This window comes from Bos grunniens, chromosome 2 (genome assembly GCF_055505025.1).
Source record: "Bos grunniens cultivar Pamir isolate PY7600 chromosome 2, Bosgru_T2T1.0, whole genome shotgun sequence".
NCBI classification, from domain to species: Eukaryota; Metazoa; Chordata; class Mammalia; order Artiodactyla; family Bovidae; genus Bos; species Bos grunniens.
The window spans coordinates 32645749-32663341 of record NC_141166.1 but is presented as its reverse complement, the minus strand read 5'-3'; the positions used below and the strand labels follow the sequence as shown (position 1 = coordinate 32663341).

General features: G+C 39.3%; 1 protein-coding gene across 4 annotated transcripts in view; it reads left to right on the top strand.

Annotated features, from left to right (window-relative positions):
- XRCC5 (X-ray repair cross complementing 5) overlaps nt 1-17593 on the top strand; it is an 86720-nt gene that overhangs the window by 13913 nt on the left and 55214 nt on the right. For all 4 annotated transcript variants that reach the window (XM_086341283.1, XM_086341266.1, XM_086341288.1 and 1 more), the window contains exons 7-12: nt 1299-1413; nt 2606-2744; nt 5851-5963; nt 9960-10022; nt 15176-15313; nt 16399-16489. In XM_086341283.1, coding sequence (XP_086197409.1) covers nt 1299-1413; nt 2606-2744; nt 5851-5963; nt 9960-10022; nt 15176-15313; nt 16399-16489 — 659 coding nt within the window. The remainder of the gene's footprint in view (nt 1-1298; nt 1414-2605; nt 2745-5850; nt 5964-9959; nt 10023-15175; nt 15314-16398; nt 16490-17593) is intronic.

Genomic DNA, 17593 nt, shown 5'->3' with positions numbered 1-17593 from the left:
AAAATTACATAAAATTAAAACTCTAGCCCCTCAGTCATACTCTCCACAGTTCAAGTGCTCAGTAGCCTATTGTACAGGCACAGTTGGAAATACAACACTTCCCTCATTGCACAGAGTGCTACAGGACAGCCCAGTGCTAGGCTTATTCTTATCTAGAAGATGTTAGTGGGAGATAACGTGACTTCTAATTTGGGGAGGTTCATATCTACTGCAGAATTTATCCAGTTGTTCTTAGATGTTACCTATAAAATGCTGATCTTCAGAACTTCCCCTGGAACAGAATCCAAACCTCTTGATTATTTTAGACATGACTCATAGTACAACTAGCAATGTCCTGTGAGGCAGGTGAAACCTGATTTCAGACCCACTCCTTCTTCAACGAATACAAAGCCAAGGTGTACCATAAGCTTTGGAGCAGAGTATCAGGTAGAATATCTACTATTCATTGTAAATTGTTCCTGAAAATCGGAGTCTCTTGAGGCCTGTTTGTCCGTAACTCTGGATAATGCCAGATAATCCTTAGTGAATTCCGTAAGTTCCACCTCTCGCATGTATTTTTCTTTGCTATATTTGATCAGGAACCAGATGAAAGTAGAGTTGATCTTCACTAATGTTCAAAGGAACTAGCTCTGTACATTGTGTTTGCTACTTCCCAGTTCCCCTTCCCTGCCGACTGAGAAACGTAGGATTATTATATCTGCTTTATTTTAAGACAGTATGGACTGCTCAGTTCCTTTATCTCCTGAAAGATCATTTTCTAACTCTCTCCACAATGTGCGTATACTCATCATGTCTTTTATTTAAGAGAATGGAAACGAACTAAAGAATTGCGGAGTTAAATGACATTGAACAGTGACATTATAGGATGGAGCCCACCCTTTGATATCCTAGAGTAGGGCTTTTTATCCTGAGGTCTGTGATTTTAAGGGAGTTGTGCAAATGCATTTATGAATGTGCTTGTATCATATCCTCACAGTGTCCTTAATCCTGAAAAAAAAAAAAATGTTACAAACAACTGGCTGAGTTGAAAGAAAAGATTGAATGAGGGAAGATAGAGATGTTCCTTTTCACCTGTTAGTGAAATTCGGCTGGGATTCAGCTCCTTCCTCAGCCAACTCATTTGTACTCTGGCTCTCTCCCAACTGAGAGTTGCCACAAGTTTTGCTTGTCATCACCTGCTGTTCCTCTCTTTATGATCAACAGCATCTCACTTCTCAGTCTAGAAAACTAAATGCAACATCCAGCAAAGGTTAACATTTTAAAATTGCTGCTTTCATAATACATTTTTCTTTGTTAAGTGAGGCTCTGAGACAGCTGTGTGTCTTTAAGAAAACTGAGAGGCGTTCCATGCCCTGGTCCTGTCAACTGACCATTGGCTCCAATTTGTCTATAAAGATTGTGGCTTATAAATCGGTAAGTGGTAGGTACACATTTTTTAAAGAAATGTTACCAGGCAGACAAATGTGCTTATATAAGAAACTGGCAATTCATGTGTGGGTTATTCAAAACCATAATTACTGCTTCTCTAACTGCTCTCCCTGTTTATTTCATCTCTATTTAGCTTTTATGTAAAAAGCATGCTAGGAGAGGAACTTTTAAGAATTGTCTGTAATAGAAGTTGGTTCCCTCCTCTTTCTCTTTCTCTCCATTGACAATTGATTGTTAATCACAAGTTTCAAGTCTTTCCCTCTCCTTTTCTTTTTTAAAAGAAAGAAAATGCATTAAAAGAAAGAAAAGTTGCATTATTGTAGTATTGTAGCAGAAATACAGATACAAACCAGAGTTAAGCTCAGAGTTTTTAAAGCTCAGTCCCATCTAATTCAATTATAAATGATCTGGTAGTAATAGCATCTAAAAAATATGAGTACATTTTGACCTATTAGTGTGAAATGGCCTCTTTGTAGCATATGTGCATAATAGCACACTTTCAAAAATGAGTTGTTTTTGGTAATGACTTGATGACATACCAGTTTGAATGTCAGCCTCTGATCCATGCCTCCACATGACCCTCCTTGCCTTTTTTCTTTAAATGTACAAAATAAATATATAAACACACTTAAATATATAAAATGTAAAAAGCATGTTTTATAAACTGTTTTTTTTTTCTTTTAATATTCAAGGACTTAATTCCAAAGCATACTACATGCATGAGCACCATGGAGGTACTTCAAGGCCTAGAATAGTGTCCCTGAGAATGAGAATAAGTCTCTTGCCTTTTTTTCCCCTTTTGGTAGCTTCTTTTTCGTATTTTCTTATTGATTTCTGATTACTGATAGACTGCTTTCCCCTTTCTTCTCTATTGAAAAAGTATGGTAACAAAATGTAGGGTCTTCTTTTATTAAACAGTCTGTGGGTTTTGCATAGAAAGTGTTTGAGTATCTATGAATATTAATATTTATCTATGGATTACCCTTGGGGAAAATAAAATGTAGAAAGGATTATAAAATAAAATTTCCACAGTAAGCCAGAGACGACACACCAGTGTAGCTGGAGTGATTGTTTTGGATTTTTTTCTGTAAAGCAGAGAATGTATTAGTTTTTCCTCTTTCTTCAGTCTGAATCCTGACTTTCCTTGTTTTCCCTTTATTTTTCTTTTGGAAATCAGATTACACAGGAGAAGGTTAAAAAGTGTTGGACAGTTGTGGATGCAAGAACTCTGAAAAAAGAAGCTATACAAAAAGAAACAGTTTATTGCTTGAATGATGATGATGAAACTGAAGTTTCAAAAGAGGATACTATTCAAGGTATTATGCCAATGAGAGTTTCACTGTTTCCTGGAAGATTTTCTTCAAGATGATATGAGGCAGGCTAGGTTTTGTATTGTTATTTGTCTAGAGACACATCTGTGTGAGGGAATCATGGGATGCTGGGTTCTGTAACTCATCTACTGGGGTTTGGGCAGGGCTGTTCTGAAACAGGAGTATGCTCATGCATTCAGTCTCTCTGGGTTTTATTTATTTTTAATTGTTGATGATTGCTTTACAATACTGGTTTGATTTCTATCATACATCAACATGAATTAACCATAGGTGTACATATGTCCCCTCCCTCTTGAATCTCTCTCCCACTTCCCGCCCATTCCCACCCCTCTAGATTATTACAGAGCCCCAGTTTGAGTTCCCTGAGTTGTACAGCAAATTCCCATTGGCTGTCTGTTTACATGTGTTAGTGTATATGCTTCCATGCTACTCTCTCCATTCATCTCACTCTCTCCCTCTTCTCAAGTGACAGAACTTAATACTTGGCTTTGTTTTGAAGTCTGAAGCTTACTAGCTAGGCAAATGCTTATATTAACATGGGTGAAGCAACTTTTTTTGCGAATCTTTGACTTCCATGGTGATCATTTTTCTAAATGCCAATTTCAGGTCTCATAATGTGCCAGATTAGCTCCCTTAAGGTAATTTAGGGGTTAAAAAAATTATTTATATTTGTCATGTTGCTTTATATTCATTGGGATCTTTAGAGTTGTACTTCGTATATTTATATGCATTAGCTCCGTAGAGTGTATTTAAATCATGTCTCTATCCAGAGAGCTTAGAAGCCAGCTGAATGTTCAAGAGCTAAAGTGATAAGATACCAAATGATGGTTAAGATAGAAGCCAGAGTCTTTATATAATAAATTTATCACCAGACTACTATGTGCTAAATAGTCTCAGTATAATTTTAATTTGCAAGCCTTGAAAAAATTCCTTTTATCTGTGTGGCATTGTATCACAGTGTTTGTGTATATTTATATGTTTTGCAGGGTTTCAGGGGGTAGGAGAGTGATTAAAAGTGGTAATGGTTATGCCTCCTTTCTTTGTTCTCATGAGTTATATTTAGAATGTAATTACCATCCCATCATCTCTACTAATTCTTTAATTCAGCTCATCGGTAGAGTGTGGTTAAGAACAGAAATTTTGGAGTCAGACTGGTTAGAATCTTGGCTCCACTACTTGCTAGTCATTTAATCCTAGTATAATGATTGTCTCATAGTAGGAGGATTAACATGATTAAGGGCATAAGACCAGAAAAGTAGAGGGCCTTCTCAGTGATACTGAGTAGTTGGGTAAGATGTACTGGGCATATACAGATTCGTGGTCAGAGCAGTATATAAAAGACAACCTGCATTTTCTCTTTTAATCTTCACAGCAAGCAGTGAAGTAGGCACTCTTGTCCCCATTTTACAGATAAGAGAACTGAGGCTGAAAGACATTCATTAACATGTGCAGTATCACATAGTTAACAGCCAGTAGATTTGAACCCAGGGCTGCAAGAGTCTGTTTCTCCATACTATTCTGAGTTAGGAAGGGTTCTGAATGATACACTGAAGAGTTGATGCTTAATTTTGAGAGCAGCATGAAGCTGTTTATAATTTTGAGGAGCAGAATCTCAGAGTTGTGTTTTAAGACGATTAATAGGACATATGGATATAGGATGAATTGGAAGGAGAAGGGACTAGACATGAGGGTGCCAATTCTTTTGGTTGCAAGCAAAGAAAGCAACTCTGGTTTATCTTAGGCAAAAAGCAAATTCATTGGTAGAGCAATGGAGAGGAAAGAGTTAAATATGGTTTAAGTTTAAAGAGTATAGGTGAGTAGCTTTTCTCTCTTAGCTTTTCGCAGTTACCCACATGCTTCCTTTGCCTGTCCCCTACTCTCTACCCCCTAATAGGTAGAGTTCTCTCTTCTAGATAGAGGGATTAGTTAATACGAGCAAAGACTTGTCGTATTTGTAGTCTGTTCTCTACTTTTGGCCATATACAAAAGTTGCAGTACTTGATTTGCCCTTTAAAAGATGAACCAGAAAACATGACACTTTTAACGAGAAGTTTCAAATTACTCTTAAACAATTCAAGTAAGATGTCTGAAAAAACATGTACTACTCTTATGTGCCATGTATTTCCCTCTTAATTTTTTGTTGACATTTTTTTATCATTAGCTTTTATTAAGACATATAGAAACGTGTTTCTTTTTAATCAAATACTTTGCATGAACAGAGTGAGAGGGGCTAATAAATAAACATTGGATCACAGAATCTGCCCCCAGACACACACGTTTCTTTGTTTCTTCGAGTGAAGATGCACGCATGTGCTTTTCCTTTTTATCCGCCCAAGGTCAGACTCCTTGGATTTTGATGATCTTTCTCCCTATTAAACATACAATACTATATAGTGAAAGGGCTCGACCGTACATAGAACAAAGACCCTGAAACAGGGTTGGAGTTTTTTTAAGGAGCCAAGAGCCTATATGTGTATGAATACCCTAAGTAATTAAAAATATATATATATATAGACAATCCTACCCCAGAAATAAAATAAATTTAAATGCAGAAAAATATCCAGCATATCAATTGAATGTTTCTGAATAGAAAAATTTTGGCATCTTCCGTTAGGCATTTATAAATCTCCAGCATCCATTTTTGGGAACATTTTGTTCTGAAATTTTCCAATAGGAGTTTTTCTCTGTAGATTTCCAGGTTTCTGAATAAATGTGTTCTTGTTATTATTTGTATAAATCATGATTATACTTTATAGTCATTCATGGTTTATATTTGGTTGGTAACTAGTACATTGCATTTGCTGCTGTTCTTTCTTCTAGGCTGGATAATCATCAAGGTAACTAGATGGCAGAATATGCTACTTAAAAAAATATAATTAGATTTTAATTATCTCTATATTGTATATGTTTGTGGATCTGCTGCTTCCTTTCCCTCATTGATCACAAGGGACAGAAATTTGATTCCAGGGAACAGTATATAGAGGCTTGATCCGGAGTGTGCATATATTGTTAATGTATATGTGGGGCCAATTTCAGCTTGTAGAAAATGAGGCCCCATATGCTTAACAGATGCTCTTCTCTTGTTCTCCAGGGTTCCGCTATGGGAGTGATATCATTCCTTTCTCTAAAGTGGATGAGGAACAAATGAAGTATAAATCGGAGGGAAAGTGCTTCTCTGTCTTGGGATTTTGTAGATCTTCTCAGGTAAAGCACATATTCTACTAATTGTAAACAAAACAGACAAGCTTTTTTCTCATTATTTGAAATGGTGTGGTTTTGATTGGACCTTTTATGTATACTTATTTCACTTTTAATTTTTCTAAATGTAGTTTGCGGTGCTACTATCTTTGATTTTTGAAGATTGAAAATCAAGAGGTGGAGAAGTCAGCATAAATCAGAAGAACAAACTCAATGAAAAGTCACTTCTTAGCTTTGGTGTCAGTGGTAGCTCATGGTAGCCTTAAAGAAACAGCAACCAGTTCTTTGCTGTTGTATTCCTTTCTCTAATTGTAAACTGGAATGTTTTATAGGAATGAAAGTCTAGTTGGGTTTTGAATGACCATAGATCTCTTAGAATATCATTGATTTATGCCAGTCACCCTTCTCAGTGCCCAACAGAGATCTAAGATGTGAAGCTTGTTCATAAGTCATCTGTTTTTAGACTGCAATACAGAGATGCAAAATAGACACATTGGGAGATGAAGTAACTCAGTGAAGGCTGTGAGATACAATACACGGTCCTAGAAAGAGTCATTAAAGATTCATAGAGGTCTTAAGTGAAATGTTCTTGAAATGTACTTGAATAAGTAGGAAGTGCATCTTTTCAGGCTTTTTAGAGATGAAGAGATTCTTGTTGGCTCCAGAAGAACTCAAGTGAGAATTAAAATAAATATATTCCAGTATACCAGATTTGAACTTCTTCATGTTGCTCTAGCATGTGGTCCTTGTGTAAGTCAGTGTTAGAATAATTCGGTGAAGTTGGGGAGAATGTGTTTCATGATATGCTCAAACTGTTAGGTGCATTTTTAAGATTCATAAGCCAAAAATTGAGAATATTTACTTAAAGTCAATACAGTTTTAATGGTGAGATTAAATACTTTTTGGAAGTTGAGAGTCTCTAACAAATTACAATCAACATACTTTTCTTTAAAATTATTTACTTTGGGAGGAGTGATTAAACTTAAAATTTATGTTTATTAAAGTCAGTGCTTATGAGGCAAGTGAAACAGAGCCTCCATTCAGACCTGCTTGTAGAAACTGGCCTCTTGGGAACTAATTCCAGATAGGCAGAAAAGAATTGCCTATCTAAAACCGCTACAACTGTAATTCAGCACTCAAAAAACTTAAATCATCTGTGCCACAGTGGGTGTGGGGGCCCATTTAGTTAAATGATGAAGCAAGAAAGAGTGAGCTGAAAAAATACATATTCCATTTAAAGAGATTTTTATTCACTTAAACTGAAGTTTTAAGTCATGAAGTATTTTCTAAATCAACTTTTTTTGATGTTAAGCTCTAAGTTATTTTTATCTTAAGTACATTATCAGACAGATACAATAGAAATAGTCATGATACTGCTACTGCTACTGCTAAGTCACCTCAGTCGTGTCCGACTCTGTGCAACCCCATAGACGGCAGCCCACCAGGCTCTGCCATCCCTGGGATTCTCCAGGCAAGAACACTGGAGTGGGTTGCCATTTCCTTCTGCAATGCATGAAAGTGAAAAGTGAAAGGGAAGTTGCTCAGTCGTGTCTGACTCTTCTCGACCCCATGGACTGAAGCCTACCAGGCTCCTCCGTCCATGGGATTTTCCGGGCAAGAGTACTGGAGTGGGTTGCCATTGCCTTCTCCAAGAAATAGTCATAATAGCTACCATTTACTGATTACAATATTACAGTCAGTATACTAAGCATTTTATGTAAATTCCCATTTAATTCTTGTTATAACCCTCTTCAGTTCAGTTCAGTCGCTCAGTCGTATCCAACTCTTTGTAACCCCATGGACTGCAGCATACCAGGCCTCCCTGTCCATCACCAACTCCCAGCGTTTACTCAAACTCATGTCCATTGAGTTGATGATGCCATCCAACCATCTCATCCTCTGTCGTCCCCTTCTCCTCCCACCTTCAATCTTTCCCAGCATCAGGGTCTTTTCAGATGAGTCAGTTCTTCGCATCAGGTGACAAAAGTATTGGAGTTTCAGCTTCAACAACAGTCCTTCCAATAAATATTCAGGGCTGATTTCCTTTAGGATGGACTGGTTGGACAACCCTCTTAGGTAGGTGCATGATACATACTTTATATATTAGGAAATTGAGGTTCAGAGCTGTTAGATAATAGGCCCAAGGTGACCCAGTTCGAAGGTGGTAGAGATGGGTTTTGAACAAGGTCTCTCTGACTCTAAAGCTATGCCATTAATCAACTGTGATCTGTGCACCAGTAGACAGGCTCATTTTTGAATAGTCTAGCTTTTATATCCGGAGAAGGCGATGGCACCCCCCTCCAGTACTCTTGCCCGGAAAATCCCATGGGCAGAGGAGCCTGGTAGGCTGCAGTCCACGGGGTCACCAAGAGTCGGATACGACTGAGCGACTTCCCTTTCACTTTTCACTTTCATGCATCGAAGAAGGCAATGGCAACCCACTCCAGTGTTCTTGCCTAGAGAATCCCAGGGATGGGGGAGCCCGGTGGGCTGCCATCTATGGGGTCGCACAGAGTCGGACATGACTGAAGCGACTTAGCAGCAGCGGCAGCAGCTTTTATATCAGAGAAGGCAATGGCACCCCACTCCAGCACTCTTGCCTGGAAAATCCCATGGACGGAGGAGCCTGGTGGGCCGCAGTCCATTGGGGTCGCTAAGAGTCGGACACGACTGAGCGACTTCCCTTTCACTTTTCACTTTCATGCATTGGAGAAGGAAATGGCAACCCACTCCAGTGTTCTTGCCTGGAGAATCCCAGGGACGGGGGAGCTTGGTGGGCTGCTGTCTGTGGGGTCGCACAGAGTCGGACACGACTGAAGCGACTTAGCAGCAGCAGCAGCAGCAGCTTTTATATACTTGCTTTCGTGTATTGTGTTAACAAATGCATACACAGCATCTTAAGAAGGTTTTTCCATAGCAACTAAGGTAAAGTGTACGTATGTACCTTCTAACAGACTAGTAATTAGCTTTAAATAAATAAGATCACATAGTTTTCCAGATTCCCTTAAACTGAGGGACACTAATATTTCTGGATTGAATTAGTGTGAAACTTTTCATTATATAAAATGGACTTTTTTTTTTTTGAATTGTGAATTACTCTTTTAAATTTTCAGGGGACTTTTCACTTTTTCTTCTTCCAAGTTGTCAGTATTCTTGGTATCTAATTATAGGATGGATAAGAATTTAGCCAGAAATTCCCCAAATGTCTGACTGTCCTTTGAGAAGTCATTTAGGTGCCTTAGGAAAAGGTATCATTAACTGTTCTTGAATCAGTCAACTATTACAGATTCTAATAAAAGGACAAATAAATCTATACAAATGTAGCAGACTGAAAATATAAAATTATTCCCATATTTCTTCAAATAATGGTTTTCAGATGGGGAATGGATGTGAAGATGGAGGGTATTTAGATTACATGGGCCTCACCCCCACACCTTTGAGACTCAGTTTTCTTGAACTGCTGTTACTGTGAAAGTGCTCACAATTTCTCAGCATTAGAGGTGGGAGTGCAGAAAAAATATTTGAGAAGCATTACTTCTCTTATGGCACCTTCTTAGAAACTCTGGGCTCAAGATGACATAGATCAAAGAGATGTTGATCTTGGTTGATAGATGCAGGTGGTTATAATATCAGGAACTCTTAGTATTCATTTTCTAGTCTGTCTTTGACTCTGATGCTCTGCTAGTTAAGTAATTTAAAGGACAAATGGTACTCTAGTCTCTTGCAATTCATCAGTGCTTTGTCATTGCTCTTAGGATGAAGTCCAAACCACTTTGCTTATGAGACTTCATGATCTGATCTATGCTAAATCTTACTCATCTGACTTTACATTTACTGTGTTTAATTTATTTGAACGTCAAGTAGTAAGTTGTTTCTAGTGCCTGTGGATGTTTTTCAGCAAGAGCATTTTGAATAGAATTTCTTAATAACATGTGGCATTATGGTTTCATATGTTCCTTACTTTGGATCTAAACCAGTTCTTTTTCTCACTTCCTCGTGTAGGTCCACATGAAATATTTTATGGGAAATCAAGTTCTAAAGGTCTTTGCAGCAAAAGATGATGAGGTGAGTTGACAGTAGGTCTTTAAGGCAGGGCCACAGAATTGAATTGTCATTTTAAGTGAGTTGTTTGGGGCTTTTATAGTTTAAAATAACATTAATTCTTGCAACAGCAGTGGGAAAATTCACTGACCTTTAGCTTTGAAAATGGAGAAGTGATAAATGAGTTTGTCATAGCATGAGCACAAGGCCTGAGAATATAGTCCTGCAATTGGAGATCAGGTGAATATTAAAAACAAAAACGTTTGAGCAAATATATTTAATTTGGGGATCTCATGGTCACAGGTTCAGGAAGTGTGGCATTAGGTTAATTTTTCATTTTCATAAGCAGAACATTTAGTGCTGGCTTGAACTGAACAAAGCTAGTGGAGGTAATGAAATTCCAGCTGAGCTATTTCAAATCCTAAAAGATGATGCTGTGAAAGTGCTGCACTCAGTATGCCAGCAAATTTGGAAAACTCAGCAGTGGCCACGGGACTGGAAAAGGTCAGTTTTCATTCTAGTCCCAAAGAAGGGCAATGCCAAGAATGTTCAAACTGCCAAAGTACGCTTATTTCATTTGCTAGCAAAGTAATGTTCAAAATTTTTCAAGCTAGGCTTCAACAGTTCATGAACCGAGAATTTCCAGATATTCAAGCTGGATTTAGAAAAGGCAGAGGAAGCAGAGATCAAATTGCCCACAGCTGGTGGATCATAGAAGCAGCAACAGAATTCCAGAAAAGCATCTATTTCTGGTTTACTGATGATGCTAAAGCCTCTGATTGTGTGGAAACAAACTGGAAAATTCTTAAAGACATGGGAAAACCATACCACCTTACCTGCCTCCTGAGAAACCTGTATGCAAATCAAGAAGCAACAGTTAGAACTGGACATGGAACAATGGACTGGTTCAAAATTGGGAAAGGAGTATGTCAAGGCTATATATTGTCACCCTGCTTATTTGACTTATATGCAGAGTACATCATGGAAATGCCAGGCTGGCTGAAGCACAAGCTGATATCAAGATTACAGGGAGAAATACCAATAATAACATCAGATATGCAGATGACACCACCCTTATGGCGAAAGCAAAAAAGGAACTGAAAGGCCTCTTGATGAAAGTGAAAGAGGAGAGTAAAAAAGCTAGCTTAAAACTCAATATTCAAAAAGCTAAATCATGACACCCAGTCCCATCACTTCATGGCAAATAGATGGGAAAACAATGGAAACAATGACAGACTTTATTTTTCTTGGGCTCCAAAATCACTGCAGATGGTGACTGCAGTCATGAAATTAAAAGACACTTGCTCCTTAGAAGAAAAGCTATGACCAACCTAGACAACATATTAAAAAGCAGAGACTTTACTTTGCCAACAAAGGTCCGTCTAGTCAAGGCTATGGTTTTTCCAGTGGTCATGTATGGATGTGAGAGTTGGACTATAAAGAAAGCTGAGCGCCGAAGAATTGATGCTTTTGAACTGGTGTTGTTGGAGAAGACTCTTGAGAGTCCCTTGGACTGCAAGGAGATCAAACCGATCAATCCTAAAGGAAATCAATCCTGAATATTCATTGGAAGGACTGATGCTGAAGCTGAAGCCCCAATACTTTGGCCACCTGATGTGAAGAATGGACTCATTGGGAAAAGACCCTGATGCTGGGAAAGATTGAAGGCAGGAGGAGAAGGGGATGACAGAGGATGATATGGTTGGATGGCATCACTGACTTAATGGACATGAGTTTGAGCAAGCTCCAGGAGTTGGCGAAGGACAGGAAAGCCTGGCATGCTGCAGTCCATGGGGTTGCAAAGAGTCGGACAGAACTGAGTGACTGAACAACAGCAACAAAGCATGCTGAAGATCCACTTACTCACTGGACAGCTTCCATCATTGAGAAGTTTGTCTTATTCTCTTTGCCCCTTTCTCTTCATTCTCTTTCTACATCCCAGGAGGTTGTGTTTTCAGGCTGGTTTCTGTCTGATTAACAACCCGTGACTGTTACATCCTATGTGCACACCTGCCCTCTCTACAGATATTTCCTGTGCAGTCTTCAAGTCAGAACTCCCTTGGAAATTTTGATGTTAACTGGAGGCTTACCATCCTGTGTCTGTTTCAGACTACTTAAACAGGTCTCCAAGTTCCAGAAGTTATTTATATTTGGAACTGGTAAACTGGATGCAGAAGGCTTGTTCGGGTGGTGGTGTTAGGGATCTAGTCCTCCTTTTCCCCTCACCTCTGAAAGGTAGCTGGCTGCTGATTTAGTGAATGGATATGCCAATATCCATTAGAGCAGTAAAATTAAGAGAAGAAAATGCTTGGCTTCCACTCAATGTTGGATTTGTTAATGCACAGTAGGTGTATGTGACTTCTCAAATTTGAAACTCCTACTTCATGGATTTCTCCTGAATCACATCCTTTTGGGAATCATGCAGTTCAATATATGTTGTCAACACAACTGCATTTTTAACTTCTGCCGAAGTTTTAACTCCAGCTTAATGTCCTTTTCCCCAAAGAAAATTTTGATCACTTCGTGTGATTGCTGGGTATGAGTAAGAAAAGTCACGTCACAAAGCCATGTTAGCACGTGTCATTGTCTAGACTTGCTAGCTCAGGTCAGGGCAGCCTTGTGGCTTGTGTAGTTCACATCCAGCCTTATACAGAACCTATAGATCACAGGGTCACTTTGTGACACTCAAGAAAAAAAAATTCTTCTACTAACGGGTCAGGGCTATTCTGTGGTGTCAGTTCTTGATGTCATACTCAAAGAATAATATTAACTAATTGGAGCTTAATGAGATAAGCTGAGGAAGAAAGAAATTGTCATGGAAATTTTCAGTAAAAGATAACATGGAGAATACTTGTGTAGGTAGCAGGAAAGTAGGAGGGATGAGGGATGTGATAGCCTTCTTCAGATACTTAGCGGGTTATCATATGAAGCAGGAGCTAGACTCTGCTTCCTGCCAGAGGATAAATTGGAACCAACAAGTGGTCGTTTTGTTCACAATGAAGAATTATTTTATCAACAAGGATTACTGTCTCCATATGGATTGGTTCCTTGTGAGATGGTCCAGTCCCCATTCCTGTAAGTTTCTAAGCAGAGTCTCCATCAGTCAGATGTGGAAGGCAAGTCCTTCGTCATGTGGGTTGCCAAACTAGATGAATACTTTTGTTTTCAACTCAAATATTCTAGGAATCTATGAATATATTCCTTTTTAAGAATATTTTCTTCGGTTATTAGCATTTTTTTTTTACAGAGAATCTACACTTAGGTCCTGGTTTTCACTGTGTGGAAGAGAAATGGAGGAGAAAGGAGAGGAAATGGAGCCTTAGTTGAGAATCTACACTTAGGCCCTGGTTTTCACTGTGTGGAAGAGAAGTGGAGAGGAGAAAGGAGAGGAAATGGAGCCTTAGTTGAGTTTCCCACAAGTGTAGTGTTGTGTTAGAGCAGACACTGGGGACCCCGTCCTTCCTTCTTTAAATACCTCAGTTGGTTCTGTCAAAGACATCCACGTAAAAACTTGCAGATACATTGGAAGTAATCTCTTCTTTAGTTTCCCACTGTGCTGATATGGTCTCTTGTATGGGACTTGTTAGAATATATACATTCTGTACTTGGTACACTTGGCTATGGACAGGGAGGCCTGGTATGCTGCAGTCCATGGGGTCGCAAAGAGTCGGACATGACTGAGCGACTGAACTGAAGACATTACTTAGCCAAGAGTAGGCACTAAGTTAATACTCCTTGAACTGAAAAGGTAATCACTCTATCATGACATCTGTAGAGGATTTTGATGGCAAGATATTGATATCATCATTTTTTTTGTGGAGAAGATGGGAATATGCATAGCTAACGTTGATGGAAGTTAGCTGTGGCCCCTGAGAAAAATACAAAGTGTTTGAGAGGTTAGTGAGAGGAGGGAGGGCTTAGTAAAGCAGATCTGAAATGGACTGCTTGTCAGTTTGCTGATTCTTGAGGATGGGTTCAAAGCTTGAGAGCCCAAGCTTGAGAAGCTTGAGAGAGAGTTTTGGGGAGAGCATTCCAGTGAGGAGAAATTGTACATGGAAAAAGCTTCTGGGGCGGGAAAGCACAAGACTTGCCTGTGAATAACGATCTGCTCTACCAAGGCTGAGAAAGAGGTACCTGTGGAGGTTTTTATGGAAGAGAGTGACATAGTCAGCTCTCGGAACAGGGGACACCATGATGGAACAGGGCGGATAGAATGTGAAAAATGGCATAAAAGTCGAATTTGTAGAGCCTGATGAACACTTGAAGTTGAAGGACAGTAGGCAGGCCTTATCAACAACTTTCGGACTTCTCATTTGGAAGTGATGTTTGTAGAAGGAGGGAGTACAGGCGGAGAAGAGGGGAGTGATACTAAAGTTAGTTTTGGTCATGGACAGTTTGAAATACCTGAGGTATAACAGTACAAGTTATCTACCAACTAGTAGGCTGTGTAAGTCTAGATCTTAGGAGTTTTAAAGCTGAATATACAGATTTTTGATTCATCAACTCATGGGACTGGATGAAAGAAATTGTCACCAAAGTAGAGTTCTTTTAGAGTGAGAGGAGGAGAAAAAGGCCAAGAGCAGAATTTCAAGATTGGAAGACAAGAAGAGCTGGGGGACTAGTGGTCCACAAAGGTAGAATAACCAGAGGAGAGTGTTACTTCTGAAGCCAAAGAAGGAGAAAGTGTAGAGAAAGAGGGGTGGTCAGATGCTACTGAAAGGTCAAACAGATAGAATGGAGACTAAGAGTTTGGCAACTTGGAGATCACAGGGCACTTCAGAGTAGTTTCAGGAAGGAAATGGCTACGTAGCTGGTTTAGATTGAAGAATAATTGTGTTCTAAGTGGTGAAACAAGATTATTTCATGAAATTTAAGATGAAGGAAAAGGTTGCAGATAGTAATTTATGGAGAGAGGGCAAGGAAAAATTTTGTTTAGAGTTAGGTATAAATTCAGAGGAGAAGGAAAGTTGAAGGAAAAAGAGCATATAACAAAGTTCCCGAAGAGGTACAGTAAATGTGATCAAATGCAATGTGTACAGTGTAGCCTTCAAGTGGATAGAGGGGTATTTAATATCCGAAACAGGGAGATTGTGGATAGCAATCTTACAAGTATTCAGTTGTGCTGTGAAAATCCTCACATGTTGGACACATACTAACACAAACATCTCTCTTACTAGGCAGCAGCAGTTGCCCTCTCCTCCCTGATTCATGCTTTGGATGAATTAGACATGGTGGCCGTGGTTCGATATGTTTACAACGAAAAAACTAATCCTCAAGTTGGCGTGGCTTTTCCTTTGATCAAGGACGCATATGAGGTAGAACCTGCAAGTCGTTTATTCATATTAATTTTTTCCCTTCAGTTGCTTTGTTCTAAACAGTGTTTTTCAACTGTTCATGTGCATGGGAGGTACTGAGGGGATCTGGTTAAAATGCACATTCTGATTCTGTAGCTCTGGGGACGGGGGTTGCCTGAAATTCTGCATTTCTCACCCACTCCCACCTAATGCTGAGACTGCTGGTCTGGGAATCACTTTCAGTTGCAGTGAAAGAACATAAATTACAAGAGTGTACAAGGAGCTTCCTAATAAAACAACTGGTAAAAGTTGACTATGACTTACTGTTTGCCCAGTCCAGTGACTTCCTCTCCATTCTCATCCTTCCTGACGTCTCAGAACCTCAAGGGAATACAGATTACTTCCCTTTTTACAATAGTCTTTACTATGGATAAAGGCTGAGGGTGTGATTTTCTTGTGATCCTGCTGAATTTACGTTTTTTAGGGCTGTCCTGTTGAAAATACAGATCTAGATTCCTTGCCATTTCTTGTGTCTCAGCGAACTCACTGTGGCAGAAATGGAAGAGAAGGCAGGTATCCTGACTTCCACGTCAGCCTGCCAATCACCTTGACTCTTCTCATCTGTTATGTTAGTCATGCGTTTTGTAGATATTTGATAGTCTTTCTTTGAGCATTTCTTTTATATTTACTATTTTTGTACTGTTTGCAGTTGTGTACAACTTATCACAGGGCTTCCCAGGTGACTCAGTGGTAAAGAATCCACCTGCCAAGCAGGAGCCATGAATTCAGTCCCTGGGTCAGGAAGGTCCCCTGGAGAAGGAAGTGCCTACCCACTCCAGTATTCTTGCTGGGAAATCCCATGGACAGAGGAGCCTAGCGGGCTACAGTCCATGGGGTTGCAAGGAGTCAAACACGACTGAACTGAGCAACTGAACAACAGCAGTGGCTCATAGCAGAGATCAGAGCATGTCACTCTCCATGTCCTATACTTTTGCCTTCTAATTTTTTAAATCCTTCTGTTGAGCCATTTTCATAGCATTTGGGATCAGCTTTAAATTTTTCCATTAATTCAGTTGTCTGTTTTTATCTCCGCTGTCTCTCATTAGTGTTTAGTGTACATACAGCTGCCTTTCATGGAAGATTTGCGCCAGTACATGTTTCCATCCTTGAAAAATAATAGGAAATGCACTCCCACAGGTGAGTTTATTTCCATTTTGCTCACTGATTTGCTCTAAACACAGACTGGGGGAAACCACCTGTCTTTAGTCGTGTTTGAGGGCTAGGATTTCACAGGGTGGGATTATAGTTGACCCTTGCACACTGAAGAGGTTTGGGGTACTACTCCCCCAGTTGAATATCCATGTATAACTTTACAGGGCCCTCAGTATTCACAGATCTGTATCTGTGGATTCAGCCAATCTCAGATTGTATAGAAATGTGCATATTTGTAATCCACATGTAAGTGGATCTGAGCAATTCAAACTGATGTTGTTCAAGAGTCAACTGTAGTTGGATTCCAATCACAGTGGTATACAGTAATGATGAAAGGTGATTTTTTTCCCCAGTAGTAGGGATAGGTTTGCTCCAAACATTCTCCAGCATCCCCCTTCTGACTTAGAGGTTGTATCTAGGGAGCAGTTTAATGGAAATGGATGTACATTCTCTAATTATGAGCAGAGGGTTTGTCCTTCAGTGCAGTGAATTGACACATAGTATCAAACTTGTGACTGGTGTCCTACAAGAAATATGATGTAACTTTAACCATACTTTTCTCTTTGCCCTTTCTTCCTAGTTCACATTTTCAGTCCAAGTCCTGTTGCTCCTTATTGCCAGGAGTTACTGGGAGCTTAATGAGAAGAGGCCTTTATTAAGCATCTGGCTGCAGATGTCAGGATGCTGTACACAGTGAATCTTACACACATAGATCCTGTCTTCCGTAAATCTCACAGTTTAAGACAATTATCATAGATATAATAGTGGGCTGAAATAGAGAATATACCAAAAAGAACACAGAATGATGAATAGATGTTTTAGTTGACAACTTTAAATCTGCCTTGGTGTAGGATGAGGGAGCTGTGAGGTGAGTTCAGAACTGGGTGCTCTCTGTATGTTGGGAGCAGGGTGTGGGAGAAGAGCCAATAATCAAATCCTCCATGTGGAGTCAGGCATGGACTTGAATGTGTAGAAGATGCCAGTGTATTATAATATTCAGTCTTTTCCTCTTGATAATTCCAAATTTTAAATGAGAAGAACATTTAAAAAAGAGAACTTTGTTGAGAGAGAACCTAATAGATATAAATC